The 19293-nt window shown below is 55.2% G+C and overlaps 1 protein-coding gene across 1 annotated transcript in view; it reads left to right on the top strand.

The window, feature by feature from the left end:
* The window catches only part of pecr (peroxisomal trans-2-enoyl-CoA reductase), a 38424-nt gene that overhangs the window by 13437 nt on the left and 5694 nt on the right, over positions 1-19293 (top strand). The window contains exons 4-7 of the mRNA XM_038790186.1: positions 279-360; positions 10591-10687; positions 11792-11902; positions 13136-13247. Of these exons, the coding sequence (XP_038646114.1) occupies positions 279-360; positions 10591-10687; positions 11792-11902; positions 13136-13247 (402 nt within the window). The remainder of the gene's footprint in view (positions 1-278; positions 361-10590; positions 10688-11791; positions 11903-13135; positions 13248-19293) is intronic.

Below are 19293 nucleotides of genomic sequence, written 5' to 3' on the forward strand. Positions count from 1 at the left end.
AACATGGAGGGGGGAGTTGGGGTGTGGCGAGAACTTGCAGGGATGGTGTATGCCAGGTGGTAGGAGGTGAGGGTGAGGTGAGGAGGTACAAGGGGAGTTGAGGGGGGGGGAGGGGAAGAGGGACGTAGGCTCCTGGACACAACTCCCAATGATGTCATGGGTGAAATACGATTGTTTGATGGGTTTGTTGTGTTGGGTATTGACCTGGTAAGGGAGTTGGAATGAGCAGGATTGGCGAATCTGCTTTGACCTCTGAGATATATCTATCTGTATTTCAGTCTATTCCACCTGGATGAAGGAGAACGGTGGGGCCATTGTCAACATTGTGGCTGATATGTGGAAAGGATTCCCGGGAATGTCGTAAGTGTCTGTGATCAGATCCAGGGATGTGGAACACAACATAATGGGGTGACGGAGAAACTGGATACATCTCAGAGCGATGTGTTTGGGACTGTGTATCTCAGTGTGGTGTGTTTGGGACGGTGTATCTCAGTGCGGTGTGTTTGGGACGGTGTATCTCAGTGCGGTGTGTTTGGGATGGTGTATCTCAGTGCGGTGTGTTTGGGGATGGTGTATCTCAGTGCGGTGTGTTTAGGGACGGTGTATCTCAGTGCGGTGTGTTTGGGACGGTGTATCTCAGTGCGGTGTGTTTGGGATGGTGTATCTCAGTGCGGTGTGTTTGGGACGGTGTATCTCAGTGCGGTGTGTTTGGGACGGTGTATCTCAGTGCGGTGTGTTGGGACGGTGTATCTCAGTGCGGTGTGTTTGGGACGGTGTATCTCAGTGCGGGGTGTTTGGACTGTGTATCTCAGCTTGCGGTATTGTGTTTGGGACGGTGTATCTCAGTGCGGTGTGTTTGGGACGGTGTATCTCAGTGCGGTGTGTTGGGACGGTGTATCTCAGTGCGGTGTGTTTGGGACGGTGTATCTCAGTGCGGTGTGTTTGGGACGGTGTATCTCAGTGCCGTGTGTTTGGGACGGTGTATCTCAGTGCGGTTGTTTGGGACTGGTGTATCTCAGTGCGGTGTGTTTGGGACGGTGTAGCTCAGTGCGGTGTGTTGGGACGGTGTATCTCAGTGCGGTGTGTTTGGGACGGTGTATCTCAGTGCGGGTGTTTGGGACGGTGTATCTCAGTGCGGTGTGTTTGGGACGGTGTATCTCAGTGCGGTGTGTTTGGGACGGTGTATCTCAGTGCGGTGTGTTTGGGACGGTGTATCTCAGTGCGGGTGTTTGGGGCGGTGTATCTCAGTGCGGTGTGTTTGGGACTGTGTATCTCAGTGCGGTGTGTTTGGGATGGTGTATCTCAGTGCGGTGTGTTAGGGACAGTGTATCTCAGTGCGGTGTGTTTGGGACGGTGTATCTCAGTGCGGTGTGTTTGGGACGGTATATCTCAGTGCGGGTGTTTGGGACGGTGTATCTCAGTGCGGTGTGTTTGGGACGGTGTATCTCAGTGCGGTGTGTTTTGGGACTGTGTATCTCAGTGCGGTGTGTTTGGGACGGTGTATCTCAGTGTGGTGTGTTTGGGACGGTGTATCTCAGTGCGGTGTGTTTGGGACGGTGTATCTCAGTGCGGTGTGTTTGGGATGGTGTATCTCAGTCAGTGTGTTTGGGACGGTGTATCTCAGTGCGGTGTGTTTGGGACGGTGTATCTCAGTGCGGTGTGTTTGGGACAGTGTATCTCAGTGCGGTGTGTTTGGAACGGTGTATCTCAGTGCGGTGTGTTTGGGACAGTGTATCTCAGTGCGGTGTGTTTGGGACGGTGTATCTCAGTGCGGTGTGTTTGGGACGGTGTATCTCAGTGCGGTGTGTTTGGGACGGTGTATCTCAGTGCGGTGCGTTTGGGACGGTGTATCTCAGTGTGGTGTGTTTGGGATGGTGTATCTCAGTGCGGTGTGTTTGGGACGGTGTATCACAGTCAGTGTGTTTGGGACAGTGTATCTCAGTGCGGTGTGTTTGGGACGGTGTATCTCAGTGCGGTGTGTTTGGGACGGTGTATCTCAGTGCGGTGTGTTTGGGATGGTGTATCTCAGTGCGGTGTGTTTGGGACGGTGTATTTCAGTCCGGTGTGTTTGGGACAGTGTATCTCAGTGCGGTGTGTTTGGGACGGTGTATCTCAGTGCGGTGTGTTTGGGACGGTGTATCTCAGTGCCGTGTGTTTGGGACGGTGTATCTCAGTGCGGTGTGTTTGGGACGGTGTATCTCAGTGCGGTGTGTTTGGGACGGTGTATCTCAGTGCGGTGTGTTTGGGACGGTGTATCTCAGTCAGTGTGTTTGGGACTGTGTATCTCAGTGCCGTGTGTTTGGGACAGTGTATCTCAGTGCGGTGTGTTTGGGACTGTGTATCTCAGTGCGGTGTGTTTGGGACGGTGTATCTCAGTGCGGTGTGTTTGGGACTGTGTATCTCAGTGCGGTGTGTTTGGGACGGTGTATCTCAGTGCGGTGTGTTTGGGACCGTGTATCTCAGTGCGGTGTGTTTGGGACGGTGTATCTCAGTGCGGTGTGTTTGGGATGGTGTATCTCAGTGCGGTGTGTTTGGGATGGTGTATCTCAGTGCGGTGTGTTTGGGACGGTGTATCTCAGTGCGGTGTGATTGGGACGGTGTATCTCAGTGCGGTGTGTTTGGGACGGTGTATCTCAGTGCGGTGTGTTTGGGACTGGGTATCTCAGTGCGCTGTGTTTGGGACGGTGTATCTCAGTGCGGTGTGTTTGGGACGGTGTATCTCAGTGCGGGTGTTTGGGACGGTGTATCTCAGTGCGGTGTGTTTGGGACGGTGTATCTCAGTGCGGTGTGTTTGGGACGGTGTATCTCAGTGCGGTGTGTTTGGGACGGTGTATCTCAGTGCGGTGTGTTTGGGACGGTGTATTTCAGTCAGTGTGTTAGGGACAGTGTATCTCAGTGCGGTGTGTTTGGGACGGTGTATCTCAGTGCCGTGTGTTTGGGACGGTGTATCTCAGTGTGGTGTGTTAGGGACGGTGCATCTCAGTGCGGTGTGTTTGGGACGGTGTATCTCAGTGCGGTGTGTTTGGGACAGTGTATCTCAGTGCAGTGTGTTTGGGACGGTGTATCTCAGAGCGGTGTGTTTGGGACGGTGTATCTCAGTGCGGTGTGTTTGGGACGGTGTATCTCAGTGCGGTGTGTTTGGGACGGTGTATCTCAGTGCGGTGTGTTTGGGACGGTGTATCTCAGTGCGGTGTGTTTGGGACGGTGTATCTTAGTGCGGTGTGTTTGGGACGGTGTATTTCAGTCAGTGTGTTTGGGACAGTGTATCTCAGTGCGGTGTGTTTGGGACGGTGTATTTCAGTCAGTGTGTTTGGGACAGTGTATCTCAGTGCGCTGTGTTTGGGACGGTGTATCTCAGTGCGCTGTGTTTGGGACGGTGTATCTCAGTGCGGTGTGTTTGGGACTGTGTATCTCAGTGCGGTGTGTTTGGGACAGGTGTATCTCAGTGCGGTGTGTTTGGGACGGTGTATCTCAGTGCGGTGTGTTTGGGACGGTGTATCTCAGTGCGGTGTGTTTGGGATGGTGTATCTCAGTGCGGTGTGTTTGGGACGGTGTATCTCAGTGCGGTGTGTTAGGGACAGTGTATCTCAGTGTGGTGTGTTTGGGACGGTGTTTCTCAGTGCGGTGTGTTAGGGACAGTGTATCTCAGTGCGGTGTGTTAGGGACAGTGTATCTCAGTGCCGTGTGTTTGGGGTGGTGTATCTCAGTGCGGTGTGTTTGGGACGGTGTATCTCAGTGCGGGGTGTTTGGGACTGTGTATCTCAGTGCGGTGTGTTTGGGACAGTGTATCTCAGTGCGGTGTGTTTGTGACGGTGTATCTCAGTACGGTGTGTTAGGGACAGTGTATCTCAGTGCGGTGTGTTTGGGATGGTGTATCTCAGTGCGGTGTGTTTGGGACTGTGTATCTCAGTGCGGTGTGTTTGGGGCAGGTGTATCTCAGTGCGGTGTGTTTGGGACGGTGTATCTCAGTGCGGTGTGTTAGGGACAGTGTATCTGAGTGCGGTGTGTTAGGGACAGTGTATCTCAGTGCGGTGTGTTTGGGACGCTGTATCTCAGTGCGGTGTGTTAGGGACAGTGTATCTCAGTGCGGTGTGTTTGGGATGGTGTATCTCAGTGCGGTGTGTTTGGGACGGTGTATCTCAGTGCGGTGTGTTTGGGACGGTGTATTTCAGTCAGTGTGTTTGGGACAGTGTATCTCAGTGCGCTGTGTTTGGGACGGTGTATCTCAGTGCGCTGTGTTTGGGACGGTGTATCTCAGTGCGGTGTGTTTGGGACTGTGTATCTCAGTGCGGTGTGTTTGGGACAGGTGTATCTCAGTGCGGTGTGTTTGGGACGGTGTATTTCAGTCAGTGTGTTTGGGACAGTGTATCTCAGTGCGCTGTGTTTGGGACGGTGTATCTCAGTGCGCTGTGTTTGGGACAGTGTATCTCAGTGCGCTCTGTTTGGGACGGTGTATCTCAGTGCGCTGTGTTTGGGACGGTGTATCTCAGTGCGGTGTGTTTGGGACTGTGTATCTCAGTGCGGTGTGTTTGGGACAGGTGTATCTCAGTGCGGTGTGTTTGGGACGGTGTATCTCAGTGCGGTGTGTTTGGGACGGTGTATCTCAGTGCGGGTGTGTTTGGGACGGTGTATCTCAGTGCGGTGTGTTTGGGACGGTGTATCTCAGTGCGGTGTGTTAGGGACAGTGTATCTCAGTGTGGTGTGTTTGGGACGGTGTATCTCAGTGCGGTGTGTTAGGGACAGTGTATCTCAGTGCGGTGTGTTAGGGACAGTGTATCTCAGTGCCGTGTGTTTGGGGTGGTGTATCTCAGTGCGGTGTGTTTGGGACGGTGTATCTCAGTGCGGTGTGTTTGGGACTGTGTATCTCAGTGCGGTGTGTTTGGGACAGTGTATCTCAGTGCGGTGTGTTTGGGACGGTGTATCTCAGTACGGTGTGTTAGGGACAGTGTATCTCAGTGCGGTGTGTTTGGGGTGGTGTATCTCAGTGCGGTGTGTTTGGGACTGTGTATCTCAGTGCGGTGTGTTTGGGACAGGTGTATCTCAGTGCGGTGTGTTTGGGACGGTGTATCTCAGTGCGGTGTGTTTGGGACGGTGTATCTGAGTGCGGTGTGTTAGGGACAGTGTATCTCAGTGCGGTGTGTTAGGGACAGTGTATCTGAGTGCGGTGTGTTTGGGACGGTGTATCTCAGTGCGGTGTGTTAGGGACAGTGTATCTCAGTGCGGTGTGTTTGGGACGGTGTATCTCAGTGCCGTGTGTTTGGGACGGTGTATCTCAGTGCGGTGTGTTTGGGACGGTGTATCTCAGTGCGGTGTGTTTGGGATGGTGTATCTCAGTGCGGTGTGTTTGGGACGGTGTATCTCAGTGCGGTGTGTTTGGGATGGTGTATCTGAGTGCGCTGTGTTAGGGACAGTGTATCTCAGTGCGGTGTGTTTGGGATGGTGTATCTCAGTGCGGTGTGTTTGGGACGGTGTATCTCAGTGCGGTGTGTTTGGGACTGTGTATCTCAGTGCGGTGTGTTTGGGACGGTGTATCTCAGTGCGGTGTGTTTGGGACGGTGTATCTCAGTGCGGTGTGTTTGGGACGGTGTATCTCAGTGCGGTGTGTTTGGGACGGTGTATCTCAGTGCGGTGTGTTTGGGACGGTGTATCTCAGTGCGGTGTGTTTGGGACGGTGTATCTCAGTGCGGTGTGTTTGGGACGGTGTATCTCAGTGCGGTGTGTTTGGGACGGTGTATTTCAGTCAGTGTGTTAGGGACAGTGTATCTCAGTGTGGTGTGTTTGGGACGGTGTATCTCAGTGCGGTGTGTTTGGGACGGTGTATCTCAGTGCGGTGTGTTTGGGACGGTGTATCTCAGTGCGGTGTGTTTGGGACGGTGTATCTCAGTGCGGTGTGTTTGGGACGGTGTATCTCAGTGCGGTGTGTTTGGGACAGTGTATCTCAGTGCGGTGTGTTTGGGACGGTGTATCTCAGTGCGGTGTGTTTGGGATGGTGTATCTCAGTGCCGTGTGTTTGGGACGGTGTATCTCAGTGCGGTGTGTTTGGGATGGTGTATCTCAGTGCGGTGTGTTTGGGATGGTGTATCTCAGTGCAGTGTGTTTGGGACGGTGTATCTCAGTGCAGTATGTTTGGGACCGTGTATCTCAGTGCGGTGTGTTTGGGACGGTGTATCTCAGTGCGGTGTGTTTGGGACGGTGTATCTCAGTGCGGTGTGTTAGGGACAGTGTATCTCAGTGTGGTGTGTTTGGGACGGTGTTTCTCAGTGCGGTGTGTTAGGGACAGTGTATCTCAGTGCGGTGTGTTAGGGACAGTGTATCTCAGTGCCGTGTGTTTGGGGTGGTGTATCTCAGTGCGGTGTGTTTGGGACGGTGTATCTCAGTGCGGTGTGTTTGGGACTGTGTATCTCAGTGCGGTGTGTTTGGGACAGGTGTATCTCAGTGCGGTGTGTTTGGGACGGTGTATCTCAGTGCGGTGTGTTTGGGACGGTGTATCTCAGTGCGGTGTGTTTGGGACGGTGTATCTCAGTGCGGTGTGTTTGGGACGGTGTATCTCAGTGCGGTGTGTTAGGGACAGTGTATCTCAGTGTGGTGTGTTTGGGACGGTGTATCTCAGTGCGGTGTGTTAGGGACAGTGTATCTCAGTGCGGTGTGTTAGGGACAGTGTATCTCAGTGCCGTGTGTTTGGGACGGTGTATCTCAGTGCGGTGTGTTTGGGACTGTGTATCTCAGTGCGGTGTGTTTGGGACAGTGTATCTCAGTGCGGTGTGTTTGGGACGGTGTATCTCAGTACGGTGTGTTAGGGACAGTGTATCTCAGTGCGGTGTGTTTGGGGTGGTGTATCTCAGTGCGGTGTGTTTGGGACTGTGTATCTCAGTGCGGTGTGTTTGGGACAGGTGTATCTCAGTGCGGTGTGTTTGGGACGGTGTATCTCAGTGCGGTGTGTTTGGGACGGTGTATCTGAGTGCGGTGTGTTAGGGACAGTGTATCTCAGTGCGGTGTGTTAGGGACAGTGTATCTGAGTGCGGTGTGTTTGGGACGGTGTATCTCAGTGCGGTGTGTTAGGGACAGTGTATCTCAGTGCGGTGTGTTTGGGACGGTGTATCTCAGTGCCGTGTGTTTGGGACGGTGTATCTCAGTGCCGTGTGTTTGGGACGGTGTATCTCAGTGCGGTGTGTTTGGGATGGTGTATCTCAGTGCGGTGTGTTTGGGACGGTGTATCTCAGTGCGGTGTGTTTGGGACGGTGTATCTCAGTGCGGTGTGTTTGGGACGGTGTATCTCAGTGCGGTGTGTTTGGGACGGTGTATCTCAGTGCGGTGTGTTAGGGACAGTGTATCTCAGTGTGGTGTGTTTGGGACGGTGTATCTCAGTGCGGTGTGTTAGGGACAGTGTATCTCAGTGCGGTGTGTTAGGGACAGTGTATCTCAGTGCCGTGTGTTTGGGACGGTGTATCTCAGTGCGGTGTGTTTGGGACTGTGTATCTCAGTGCGGTGTGTTTGGGACAGTGTATCTCAGTGCGGTGTGTTTGGGACGGTGTATCTCAGTACGGTGTGTTAGGGACAGTGTATCTCAGTGCGGTGTGTTTGGGGTGGTGTATCTCAGTGCGGTGTGTTTGGGACTGTGTATCTCAGTGCGGTGTGTTTGGGACAGGTGTATCTCAGTGCGGTGTGTTTGGGACGGTGTATCTCAGTGCGGTGTGTTTGGGACGGTGTATCTGAGTGCGGTGTGTTAGGGACAGTGTATCTCAGTGCGGTGTGTTAGGGACAGTGTATCTGAGTGCGGTGTGTTTGGGACGGTGTATCTCAGTGCGGTGTGTTAGGGACAGTGTATCTCAGTGCGGTGTGTTTGGGACGGTGTATCTCAGTGCCGTGTGTTTGGGACGGTGTATCTCAGTGCCGTGTGTTTGGGACGGTGTATCTCAGTGCGGTGTGTTTGGGATGGTGTATCTCAGTGCGGTGTGTTTGGGACGGTGTATCTCAGTGCGGTGTGTTTGGGATGGTGTACCTGAGTGCGCTGTGTTAGGGACAGTGTATCTCAGTGCGGTGTGTTTGGGATGGTGTATCTCAGTGCGGTGTGTTTGGGACGGTGTATCTCAGTGCGGTGTGTTTGGGACTGTGTATCTCAGTGCGGTGTGTTTGGGACGGTGTATCTTAGTGCGGTGTGTTTGGGACGGTGTATCTCAGTGCGGTGTGTTTGGGACGGTGTATCTCAGTGCGGTGTGTTTGGGACGGTGTATCTCAGTGCGGTGTGTTTGGGACGGTGTATCTCAGTGCGGTGTGTTTGGGACTGTGTATCTCAGTGCGGTGTGTTTGGGACAGTGTATCTCAGTGCGGTGTGTTTGGGACGGTGTATTTCAGTCAGTGTGTTAGGGACAGTGTATCTCAGTGTGGTGTGTTTGGGACGGTGTATCTCAGTGCGGTGTGTTTGGGACGGTGTATCTCAGTGCGGTGTGTTTGGGACGGTGTATCTCAGTGCGGTGTGTTTGGGACGGTGTATCTCAGTGCGGTGTGTTTGGGACGGTGTATCTCAGTGCGGTGTGTTTGGGACAGTGTATCTCAGTGCGGTGTGTTTGGGACGGTGTATCTCAGTGCGGTGTGTTTGGGATGGTGTATCTCAGTGCCGTGTGTTTGGGACGGTGTATCTCAGTGCGGTGTGTTTGGGATGGTGTATCTCAGTGCGGTGTGTTTGGGATGGTGTATCTCAGTGCAGTGTGTTTGGGACGGTGTATCTCTGTGCGGTGTGTTTGGGATGGTGTATCTCAGTGCGGTGTGTTTGGGACGGTGTATTTCAGTCAGTGTGTTTGGGACAGTGTATCTCAGTGCGGTGTGTTTGGGACGGTGTATTTCAGTCAGTGTGTTTGGGACAGTGTATCTCAGTGCGGTGTGTTTGGGACGGTGTATCTCAGTGCGGTGTGTTTGGGACTGTGTATCACAATCAGTGTGTTTGGGACGGTGTATCTCAGTGCCGTGTGTTTGGGACAGTGTACCTCAGTGCCGTGTGTTTGGGACGGTGTATCTCAGTGCAGTCTGTTTGGGACGGTGTATCTCAGTGTGGTGTGTTTGGGACGGTGTATCTCAGTGCGGTGTGTTTGGGACGGTGTATCTCAGTGCGGTGTGTTTGGGACGGTGTATCTCAGAGCGGTGTGTTTGGGACAGTGTATCTCAGTGCGGTGTGTTTGGGACGGTGTATCTCAGTGCGGTGTGTTTGGAACAGTGTATCTCAGTGAGGTGTGTTTGTGACTGTGTATCTCAGTGCGGTGTGTTTGGGACGGTGTATCTCAGTGCGGTGTGTTTGGGACGGTGTATCTCAGTGCGGTGTGTTTGGGACGGTGTATCTCAGTGCGGTGTGTTTGGGACAGTGTATCTCAGTGCGGTGTGTTTGGGGTGGTGTATCTCAGTGCGGTGTGTTTGGGACGGTGTATCTCAGTGCCGTGTGTTTGGGACGGTGTATCTCAGTGCGGTGTGTTAGGGACAGTGTATCTCAGCGCGGTGTGTTAGGGACGGTGTTACTCAGTGCCGGGTGTTTGGGACAGTGTATCTCAGTGCGGTGTGTTTGGGACGGTGTATCTCAGTGCCGTGTTTTTGGGACAGTGTATCTCAGCGTGGTGTGTTTGGGACGGTGTATCTCAGTGCAGTATGTTTGGGACAGTGTATCTCAGTGCGGTGTGTTAGGGACGGTGTATCTCAGTGCGGTGTGTTTGGGACGGTGTATCTCAGTGCGGTGTGTTTGGGACGGTGTATCTCAGTGCCGTGTGTTTGGGACGGTGTATCTCAGTGCGGTGTGTTTGGGACGGTGTATCTCAGTGCGGTGTGTTTGGGACAGTGTATCTCAGTGCCGTGTGTTTGGGACAGTGTATCTCAGTGCCGTGTGTTTGGGGTGGTGTATCTCAGTGCGGTGTGTTTGGGACTGTGTATCTCAGTGTGGTGTGTTTGGGACTGTGTATCTCAGTGTGGTGTGTTTAGGATGGTGTATCTCAGTGCGGTGTGTTTGGGACTGTGTATCTCAGTGTGGTGTGTTTGGGACGGTGTATCTCAGTGCGGTGTGTTTGGGACTGTGTATCTCAGTGTGGTGTGTTTGGGACGGTGTATCTCAGTGCGGTGTGTTTGGGATGGTGTATCTCAGTGCGGTGTGTTTGGGACTGTGTATCTCAGTGTGGTGTGTTTGGGACTGTGTATCTCAGTGCGGTGTGTTTGGGACGGTGTATCTCAGTGTGGTGTGTTTGGGACTGTGTATCTCAGTACGGTGTGTTTGGGACGGTGTATCTCAGTGCGGTGTGTTTGGGACTGGGTATCTCAGTGTGGTGTGTTTGGGACTGTGTATCTCAGTGTGGTGTTTTTGGGACTGTGTATCTCAGTGCGGTGTGTTTGGGACTGTGTATCTCAGTGTGGTGTGTTTGGGACGGTGTATCTCAGTGTGGTGTGTTTGGGACTGTGTTTCTCAGTGCGGTGTGAGCACATTGGTGGGTTGTGCCCTCTTGGCGCTGCTGTTCCAGGAGACAGTGTGAGAATTGCGAGTGGACTGAGATACCTTTCAGTGAATTGCATCGCAGACTGAATCTCAGTTATTGCTGTTATTTTTCTCATGTTACCTGAAAGACACACGGGAGCAGCTCGGGCAGCTGTGGATAATCTGACCAAGAGCCTGGCCATCGAGTGGGCTTCCAGTGGCGTGCGAATCAATGCTGTGGCTCCTGTAAGTACCCCAGTGTGCGCCCTTTGGGACATGTGTGTTACGTCTGAGCGCGCCTCTGCGAATATGTATGTTTGTGGGTGCCGAGCTCTGTCTCCGTGTGCGTCTGGGTATCTGAGTCTCGTCCTACAGTGCACAGCACCATGTCTATATCTGTTTGGGTCTCAGTCAGTGGTATTGTCCAGAGCAGGGGTGGGCAAACTTTTCCGTGCAAGGGCCACATTCAGAAATTCACAATTCACAAAGGGCCGCATAGTATATTAAGTAAAATAATTACTTCACCCGGTTATGATTCTGGGCGCCTCATATAGAACATAGAACAGTACAGCACAGAACAGGCCCTTCGGCCCTCGACGTTGTGCCGAGCAATGATCACCCTACTCAAGTCAACGTATCCACCCTATACCAGTAAGTAACCCAACAGCCCCCCCCCCCCATTAACCTTAAAAAAAAATTAAAAATTTAAAAAAAAATTTTTTTTTTTTTTTTTAATGACTTGGTGGGCCGCAGAAATACCTTTGGCGGGCCGCATGCGCCCCGCGGGCCATAGTTTGCCCACCCCTGGTCCAGAGGCCCAGGCTAATACTCTAATCTCACCTTGGCAAATGGTGTAATTTAGATCAATATATCTGCAATGGAAAGCTCATCTCAGACCATGAAACCATTGTCGATTGTTGTTAAAAACCCATCAGGTTCACTAATGTCCTTTAGGGAAGGGGAAATTTGCCATCCTTACCCGGTCTGGCCTACATGTGACTCCAGACCCACAGCAACGTGGTTGACTCTGAGCTGCCCTCGGAAATGGCCGAGCGACACACTCAGTTCAAAGGCAAATAGGGATGGGGAATAAATGCTGGCCCAGCCCAGCAATGCCCAGATTCCATTCAATAATAGGTTTTTAAATACTGGGATTGGTTCTCTGGTCGGCTCTCTCGCTCTGTGACACATTCTCTGAGATGGCCTCTGGACATTGTTATCCTGTCTACTTTTCACCGATGCTGTGCTCTCGTTCATTCACTGAGGTTCTGCTGTAACCGGCTCGGTTAAAGGGACTTTTCCTCCACCGTTTCCTTAACTCCTTAACTCCCATTTGCTTCTCTTTATCAGGGCCTAATTTTCTCAGAAACGGCTGTTGCCAATTACAAGGAGCTGGGACCCGAACTGTTCAAACGTAGCATTCCGAAAATCCCAGCCAAGAGACCCGGAATCCCAGAAGAGGTGAGACCACAACTCTTTGGACTGGACTGTCTTGATGCAGTGATACATAGAGATACATAGACCACAAGACCATTCTGGCCAGCCTGTCCATACTGGCCCTAACCAGCCACACTAGCAGCTCCAGTTGCATTTATCCACTCCGTTGCTGGAACTCAACATTTCCTCCTTTTGCCTCCAGTGAATGTTGACACTTTCTGCCTCCACCGTAAAGCTTGGATGTGAATCTCTCAGACTCGAAACTCTGAAAGTTTCTAAAAATTCATTTACGGGATGTGGGCGTCGCTGGTTAGGCCGGCATTTATTGCCCATCCCTAGTTGCCCATCAGAAGGTGGTGGTGAGCTGCCTTCTTGAGCTGCTGCAGTCCCTGTGGTGTAGGTACACCCACTGTGCTGTTAGCAAGGGAGTTTCAGGATGTTGCCCCAGCCACAGTGAAGGAACGGCCGATATATTTCCCAGTCAGGGTGGTGAGTGACTTGGAGGGGAACCTCCAGGTGGTGGGGTTCCCAGGTATCTGCTGCCCTTGTCCTTCCAGATGGTGGTGATTGTGGGTTTGGAAGGTGCTGCCTAAGGAGCCTTGGTGAGTTACTGCAGTGCATCTTGTAGATGGGGCACACGGCTGATACTGTTTGTCGGTGGTGGAGGGTTTGAATGTTTGTGGAAGGGGAGCAATCAAGCGGGACTGCTTTGTCCTGGATGGTGTTGAACTTCTTGAGTGTTGTTGGAGCTGCACTCATCCAGGCAAGTGGAGAGTATTCCATCACACTCCTGACTTGTGCCTTGTAGATGGTGGACAGGCTTTGGGGGGGTCAGGAGGTGAGTTACTCTCTGTAGGATTCCCAGCATCTGACCTGCCCTGGTAGCCACAGTATTAATGTTGTTAGTCCAGTTCAGTTCCTGGTCAATGGTAACTCCCAGGATGTTGATAGTGGGGGATTCAGCGATGGTAATGCCATTGAATGTTAAGGGGTGACATGTATCTGTTGTCCCTGACTTTTGGCCTGCAGGGGTTCCAAGGTGGCAGCTCACATCTCATAACCACCTTCTCAAGGGGCTATTAGAGATGGGCAATTAGGGATGGCTCATCCAGCGAAGCCACGGTCCACAAAAGAATAAAACGTTTGTTTCTACCTACCCAGTTACCCCTTTCACCATTTTAAACACGTTATCACATCGGTGTGCAGGATTTTACCCAGCTATCCTCTCGATGTTTTCTCTCGCCAAACCCCCTCCAGGTGGCTTCTGTTGTTTGCTTCTTGCTTTCGCCTGCCGCTTCGTTCATCAGTGGGGAGACGGTGAAGGTCGATGCTGCCCAGAGCCTGTATCACAGCCCGTGGGAGATACCAGGTAATGGCAGCACCATTTCAATGTTCTAATCATTTACTCACCCAGCAGATTCTCCCCCTCCCTCCCTGCCCCCAGAATCACAAGGACAAGAATCTGCAGCCTCCATCTGTAAGCAAGCTGCCATCCCTTCACATTGTGCAGTGAATGACAGGCTATTCAACAATGGCGGGCATTGCAGCCCAGCCTGCTCCTGGCGTGACGCACTTTCCTGCAATCGTCAATCCGCTCTGCTGCTACACAGAGACCAGCTTGTGACTGTCTCAACGGGTCAGTATTTCAAGGGCGGAGTCAGTTGGGGTGGGGGGGATATTGGTGATGAATGATATTTAAGATGCAAGTGCCAGGCTTGCCTTGCAGAGCAAGAAGATTGTGGGTCCCACTCCAGAGATTCGAGCCCATTATCCAACCTGACCCTCCCAGTGCCGCACTGTTGGGGGCGCTGCATTGTTGGGGGCGCTGCATTGTTGGGGGCGCTGCATTGTTGGGGGCGCTGCATTGTTGGGGGCGCTGCACTGTTGGGGGCGCTGCACTGTTGGGGGCGCTGCACTGTTGGGGGCGCTGCACTATTGGGGGCGCTGCACTGTTGGGGGCGCTGCACTGTTGGGGGTGTTGGACTTGTGGGGATGCTGCACTGTTGGGGGTGCTGCACTATTGGGGATGCTGCACTGTTGGGGATGCTGCACTGTTGGGGGCGCTGCACTGTTGGGGGCGCTGCACTGTTGGGGATGCTGCACTGTTGGGGGCGCCGCACTGTTGGGGATGTTGCACTGTTGGGGGCGCTGCACTGTTGGGGATGCGGCACTGTTGGGGGCGCCACATTGTTGGGGATGCTGCACTGTTGGGGGTGCTGCACTGTTGGAGGCACTGCACTGTTGGGGATGCTGCACTGTTGGGGATGCTGCACTGTTGGAGGCGCTGCACTGTTGGGGGCGCTGCACTGTTGGGAGCGCTGCACTGTTGGGGATGCTGCACTGTTGGGGGTGCTGCACTGTTGGGGGTGCTGCACTGTTGGGGGCGCTGCACTGTTGGGGGCGCTGCACTGTTGGGGGTGCTGCACTGTTGGCGAGGCTGCACTGTTGGGGAGGAGGCACTGTTGGCGAGGCTGCACTGTTGGCGAGGCTGCACTGTTGGGGATGCTGCACTGTTGGGGATGCTGCACTGTTGGGGATGCTGCACTGTTGGAGGCGCTGCACTGTTGGAGGTGCTGCACTGTTGGGGATGCTGCACTGTTGGGAGCGCTGCACTGTTGGAGGCGCTGCACTGTTGAGGGCGCTGCACTGTTGAGGGCGCTGCACTTTTGGGGGAGCTGCACTGTTGGAGGCGCAGCATTGTTGGGGATGCTGCACTGTTGGGGATGCTGCACTGTTGGGGGCGTTGCACTGTTGGGGATGCTGCACTGTTGGCGAGGCTGCACTGTTGGGGATGCTGCACTGTTGGGGATGCTGCACTGTTGGGGATGCTGCACTGTTGGGGATGCTGCACTGTTGGGGATGCTGCACTGTTGGGGGTGCTGCACTGTTGGGGCGCTGCACTGTTGGGGGCACTGCACTGTTGGGGATGCTGCACTGTTGGCGAGGCTGCACTGTTGGGGATGCTGCACTGTTGGCGAGGCTGCACTGTTGGGGATGCTACACTGTTGGGGATGCTGCACTGTTGGGGATGCTGCACTGTTGGAGGCGCTGCACTGTTGAGGGCGCTGCACTGTTGGAGGTGCTGCAATGTTGGGGATGCTGCACTGTTGGGGATGCTGCACTGTTGGAGGCGCTGCACTGTTGGGGGCGCTGCACTGTTGGGAGCGCTGCACTGTTGGAGGCGCTGCACTGTTGGGGGCGCTGCACTGTTGGAGGCGCAGCATTGTTGGGGATGCTGCACTGTTGGGGGCGTTGCACTGTTGGGAATGCTGCACTGTTGGAGGCGCCGCACTGTTGGAGGTGCTGTAATGTTGGGGATGCTGCACTGTTGGGGGCGCTGCACTGTTGAGGGCGCTGCACTGTTGGGAGCGCTGCACTGTTGTGGATGCTGCACTGTTGGATGCGCCGAACTATTGGGGATGCTGCACTGTTGATGATGCTGCACTGTTGGAGTCGCCGCACTGTTGGGAGCGCTGCACTGTTGAGGGCGCTGCACTGTTGGGAGCGCTGCACTGTTGGAGGCGCTGCACTGTTGAGGGCGCTGCACTGTTGAGGGCGCTGCACTGTTGGGGGAGCTGCACTGTTGGAGGCGCAGCATTGTTGGGGATGCTGTAATGTTGGGGATGCTGCACTGTTGGGGATGCTGCACTGTTGGGGGAGCTGCACTGTTGGAGGCGCAGCATTGTTGGGGATGCTGCACTGTTGGGGGCGTTGCACTGTTGGAGGCGCTGCACTGTTGGGGTTTTGCACTGTTGGGGGCGCCACACTGTTGGGGATGCTGCACTGTTGGAGGTGCTGCACTGTTGGATGCGCTGCACCGTTGGAAGTGCTGCACTGTTGGAGGCGCTGCACTGTTGGAGGCGCTGCATTTTTGGAGGTGCTGCACTGTTGGAGGTGCTGCACTGTTGGAGGTGCTGCATTGTTGAAGGTGCTGCACTGTTGGGGGCGCCGCACTGTTGAGGGCGCTGCATTGTTGGGGGCGCTGCACTGTTGGAGGCGCTGCACTGTTGGGGGTGCTGCATTGTTGGGGGCGCTGCATTGTTGGGGGCGCTGCATTGTTGGGGGCGCTGCACTGTTGGGGGCGCTGCACTGTTGGGGGCGCTGCACTGTTGGGGGCGCTGCACTGTTGGGGGCGCTGCACTGTTGGGGGCGTTGGACTTGTGGGGATGCTGCACACTTGGGGGTGCTGCACTATTGGGGATGCTGCACTGTTGGGGATGCTGCACTGTTGGGGGCGCTGCACTGTTGGGGGCGCTGCACTGTTGGGGATGCTGCACTGTTGGGGGCGCCGCACTGTTGGGGATGTTGCACTGTTGGGGGCGCTGCACTGTTGGGGATGCGGCACTGTTGGGGGCGCCACATTGTTGGGGATGCTGCACTGTTGGGGGTGCTGCACTGTTGGAGGCACTGCACTGTTGGGGATGCTGCACTGTTGGGGATGCTGCACTGTTGGAGGCGCTGCACTGTTGGGGGCGCTGCACTGTTGGGAGCGCTGCACTGTTGGGGATGCTGCACTGTTGGGGGTGCTGCACTGTTGGGGGTGCTGCACTGTTGGGGGCGCTGCACTGTTGGGGGCACTGCACTGTTGGGGATGCTGCACTGTTGGCGAGGCTGCACTGTTGGGGAGGAGGCACTGTTGGCGAGGCTGCACTGTTGGCGAGGCTGCACTGTTGGGGATGCTGCACTGTTGGGGATGCTGCACTGTTGGGGATGCTGCACTGTTGGAGGCGCTGCACTGTTGGGGGCGCTGCACTGTTGGGAGCGCTGCACTGTTGGGGATGCTGCACTGTTGGGGGTGCTGCACTGTTGGGGGTGCTGCACTGTTGGGGGCGCTGCACTGTTGGGGGCACTGCACTGTTGGGGATGCTGCACTGTTGGCGAGGCTGCACTGTTGGGGAGGAGGCACTGTTGGCGAGGCTGCACTGTTGGCGAGGCTGCACTGTTGGGGATGCTGCACTGTTGGGGATGCTGCACTGTTGGGGATGCTGCACTGTTGGAGGCGCTGCACTGTTGGAGGTGCTGCACTGTTGGGGATGCTGCACTGTTGGGAGCGCTGCACTGTTGGAGGCGCTGCACTGTTGAGGGCGCTGCACTGTTGAGGGCGCTGCACTTTTGGGGGAGCTGCACTGTTGGAGGCGCAGCATTGTTGGGGATGCTGCACTGTTGGGGATGCTGCACTGTTGGGGGCGTTGCACTGTTGGGGATGCTGCACTGTTGGCGAGGCTGCACTGTTGGGGATGCTGCACTGTTGGGGATGCTGCACTGTTGGGGATGCTGCACTGTTGGGGATGTGCACTGTTGGGGATGCTGCACTGTTGGGGGTGCTGCACTGTTGGGGCGCTGCACTGTTGGGGGCACTGCACTGTTGGGGATGCTGCACTGTTGGCGAGGCTGCACTGTTGGGGATGCTGCACTGTTGGCGAGGCTGCACTGTTGGGGATGCTACACTGTTGGGGATGCTGCACTGTTGGGGATGCTGCACTGTTGGAGGCGCTGCACTGTTGAGGGCGCTGCACTGTTGGAGGTGCTGCAATGTTGGGGATGCTGCACTGTTGGGGATGCTGCACTGTTGGAGGCGCTGCACTGTTGGGGGCGCTGCACTGTTGGGAGCGCTGCACTGTTGGAGGCGCTGCACTGTTGAGGGCGCTGCACTGTTGGAGGCGCAGCATTGTTGGGGATGCTGCACTGTTGGGGGCGTTGCACTGTTGGGAATGCTGCACTGTTGGAGGCGCCGCACTGTTGGAGGTGCTGTAATGTTGGGGATGCTGCACTGTTGGGGGCGCTGCACTGTTGAGGGCGCTGCACTGTTGGGAGCGCTGCACTGTTGTGGATGCTGCACTGTTGGATGCGCCGAACTATTGGGGATGCTGCACTGTTGATGATGCTGCACTGTTGGAGTCGCCGCACTGTTGGGAGCGCTGCACTGTTGAGGGCGCTGCACTGTTGGGAGCGCTGCACTGTTGGAGGCGCTGCACTGTTGAGGGCGCTGCACTGTTGGGGGCGCTGCACTGTTGGGGGAGCTGCACTGTTGGAGGCGCAGCATTGTTGGGGATGCTGTAATGTTGGGGATGCTGCACTGTTGGGGATGCTGCACTGTTGGGGGAGCTGCACTGTTGGAGGCGCAGCATTGTTGGGGATGCTGCACTGTTGGGGGCGTTGCACTGTTGGAGGCGCTGCACTGTTGGGGTTTTGCACTGTTGGGGGCGCCACACTGTTGGGGATGCTGCACTGTTGGAGGTGCTGCACTGTTGGATGCGCTGCACCGTTGGAAGTGCTGCACTGTTGGAGGCGCTGCACTGTTGGAGGCGCTGCATTTTTGGAGGTGCTGCACTGTTGGAGGTGCTGCACTGTTGGAGGTGCTGCATTGTTGAAGGTGCTGCACTGTTGGGGGCGCCGCACTGTTGAGGGCGCTGCATTGTTGGGGGCGCTGCACTGTTGGAGGCGCTGCACTGTTGGGGATGCTGCACTGTTGGGGCGCTGCATTTTTGGAGGCACTGCACTGTTGGAGGCGCAGCACTGTTGGCGAGGCTGCACTGTTGGGGATGCTGCACTGTTGGCGAGGCTGCACTGTTGGCGAGGCTGCACTGTTGGGGATGCTGCACTGTTGGGGATGCTGCACTGTTGGGGATGCTGCACTGTTGGAGGCGCTGCACTGTTGAGGGCACTGCACTGTTGGGAGCGCTGCACTGTTGGAGGCGCTGCACTGTTGAGAGCGCTGCACTGTTGAGGGCGCTGCACTGTTGGAGGCGCAGCATTGTTGGGGATGCTGCACTGTTGGGGGCGTTGCACTGTTGGGAATGCTGCACTGTTGGAGGCGCCGCACTGTTGGAGGTGCTGTAATGTTGAGGATGCTGCACTGTTGGGGATGCTGCACTGTTGGAGGCGCTGCACTGTTGAGGGCGCTGCACTGTTGGGAGCGCTGCACTGTTGGGGATGCTGCAATGTTGATGATGCTGCACTGTTGGGGATGCTGCACTGTTGGAGTCGCCGCACTGTTGGGAGCGCTGCACTGTTGAGGGCGCTGCACTGTTGGGAGCGCTGCACTGTTGAGGGCGCTGCACTGTTGGGGGAGCTGCACTGTTGGGGGAGCTGCACTGTTGGAGGCGCAGCATTGTTGGGGATGCTGTAATGTTGGGGATGCTGCACTGTTGGGATGCTGCACTGTTGGGGGAGCTGCACTGTTGGAGGCGCAGCATTGTTGGGGATGCTGCACTGTTGGGGGCGTTGCACTGTTGGGGTTTTGCACTGTTGGGGCGCCACACTGTTGGGGATGCTGCACTGTTGGCGGTGCTGCACTGTTGGAGGTGCTGCACTGTTGGGGGCGCCACACTGTTGGGGATGCTGCACTGTTGGAGGTGCTGCAATGTTGGGGATACTGCACTGTTGGAGGCGCTGCACTGTTGGAGGCGCAGCAT

The sequence above is a fragment of the Scyliorhinus canicula genome, chromosome 2 (assembly GCF_902713615.1).
Source record: "Scyliorhinus canicula chromosome 2, sScyCan1.1, whole genome shotgun sequence".
In the NCBI taxonomy this organism is placed as follows: Eukaryota; Metazoa; Chordata; class Chondrichthyes; order Carcharhiniformes; family Scyliorhinidae; genus Scyliorhinus; species Scyliorhinus canicula.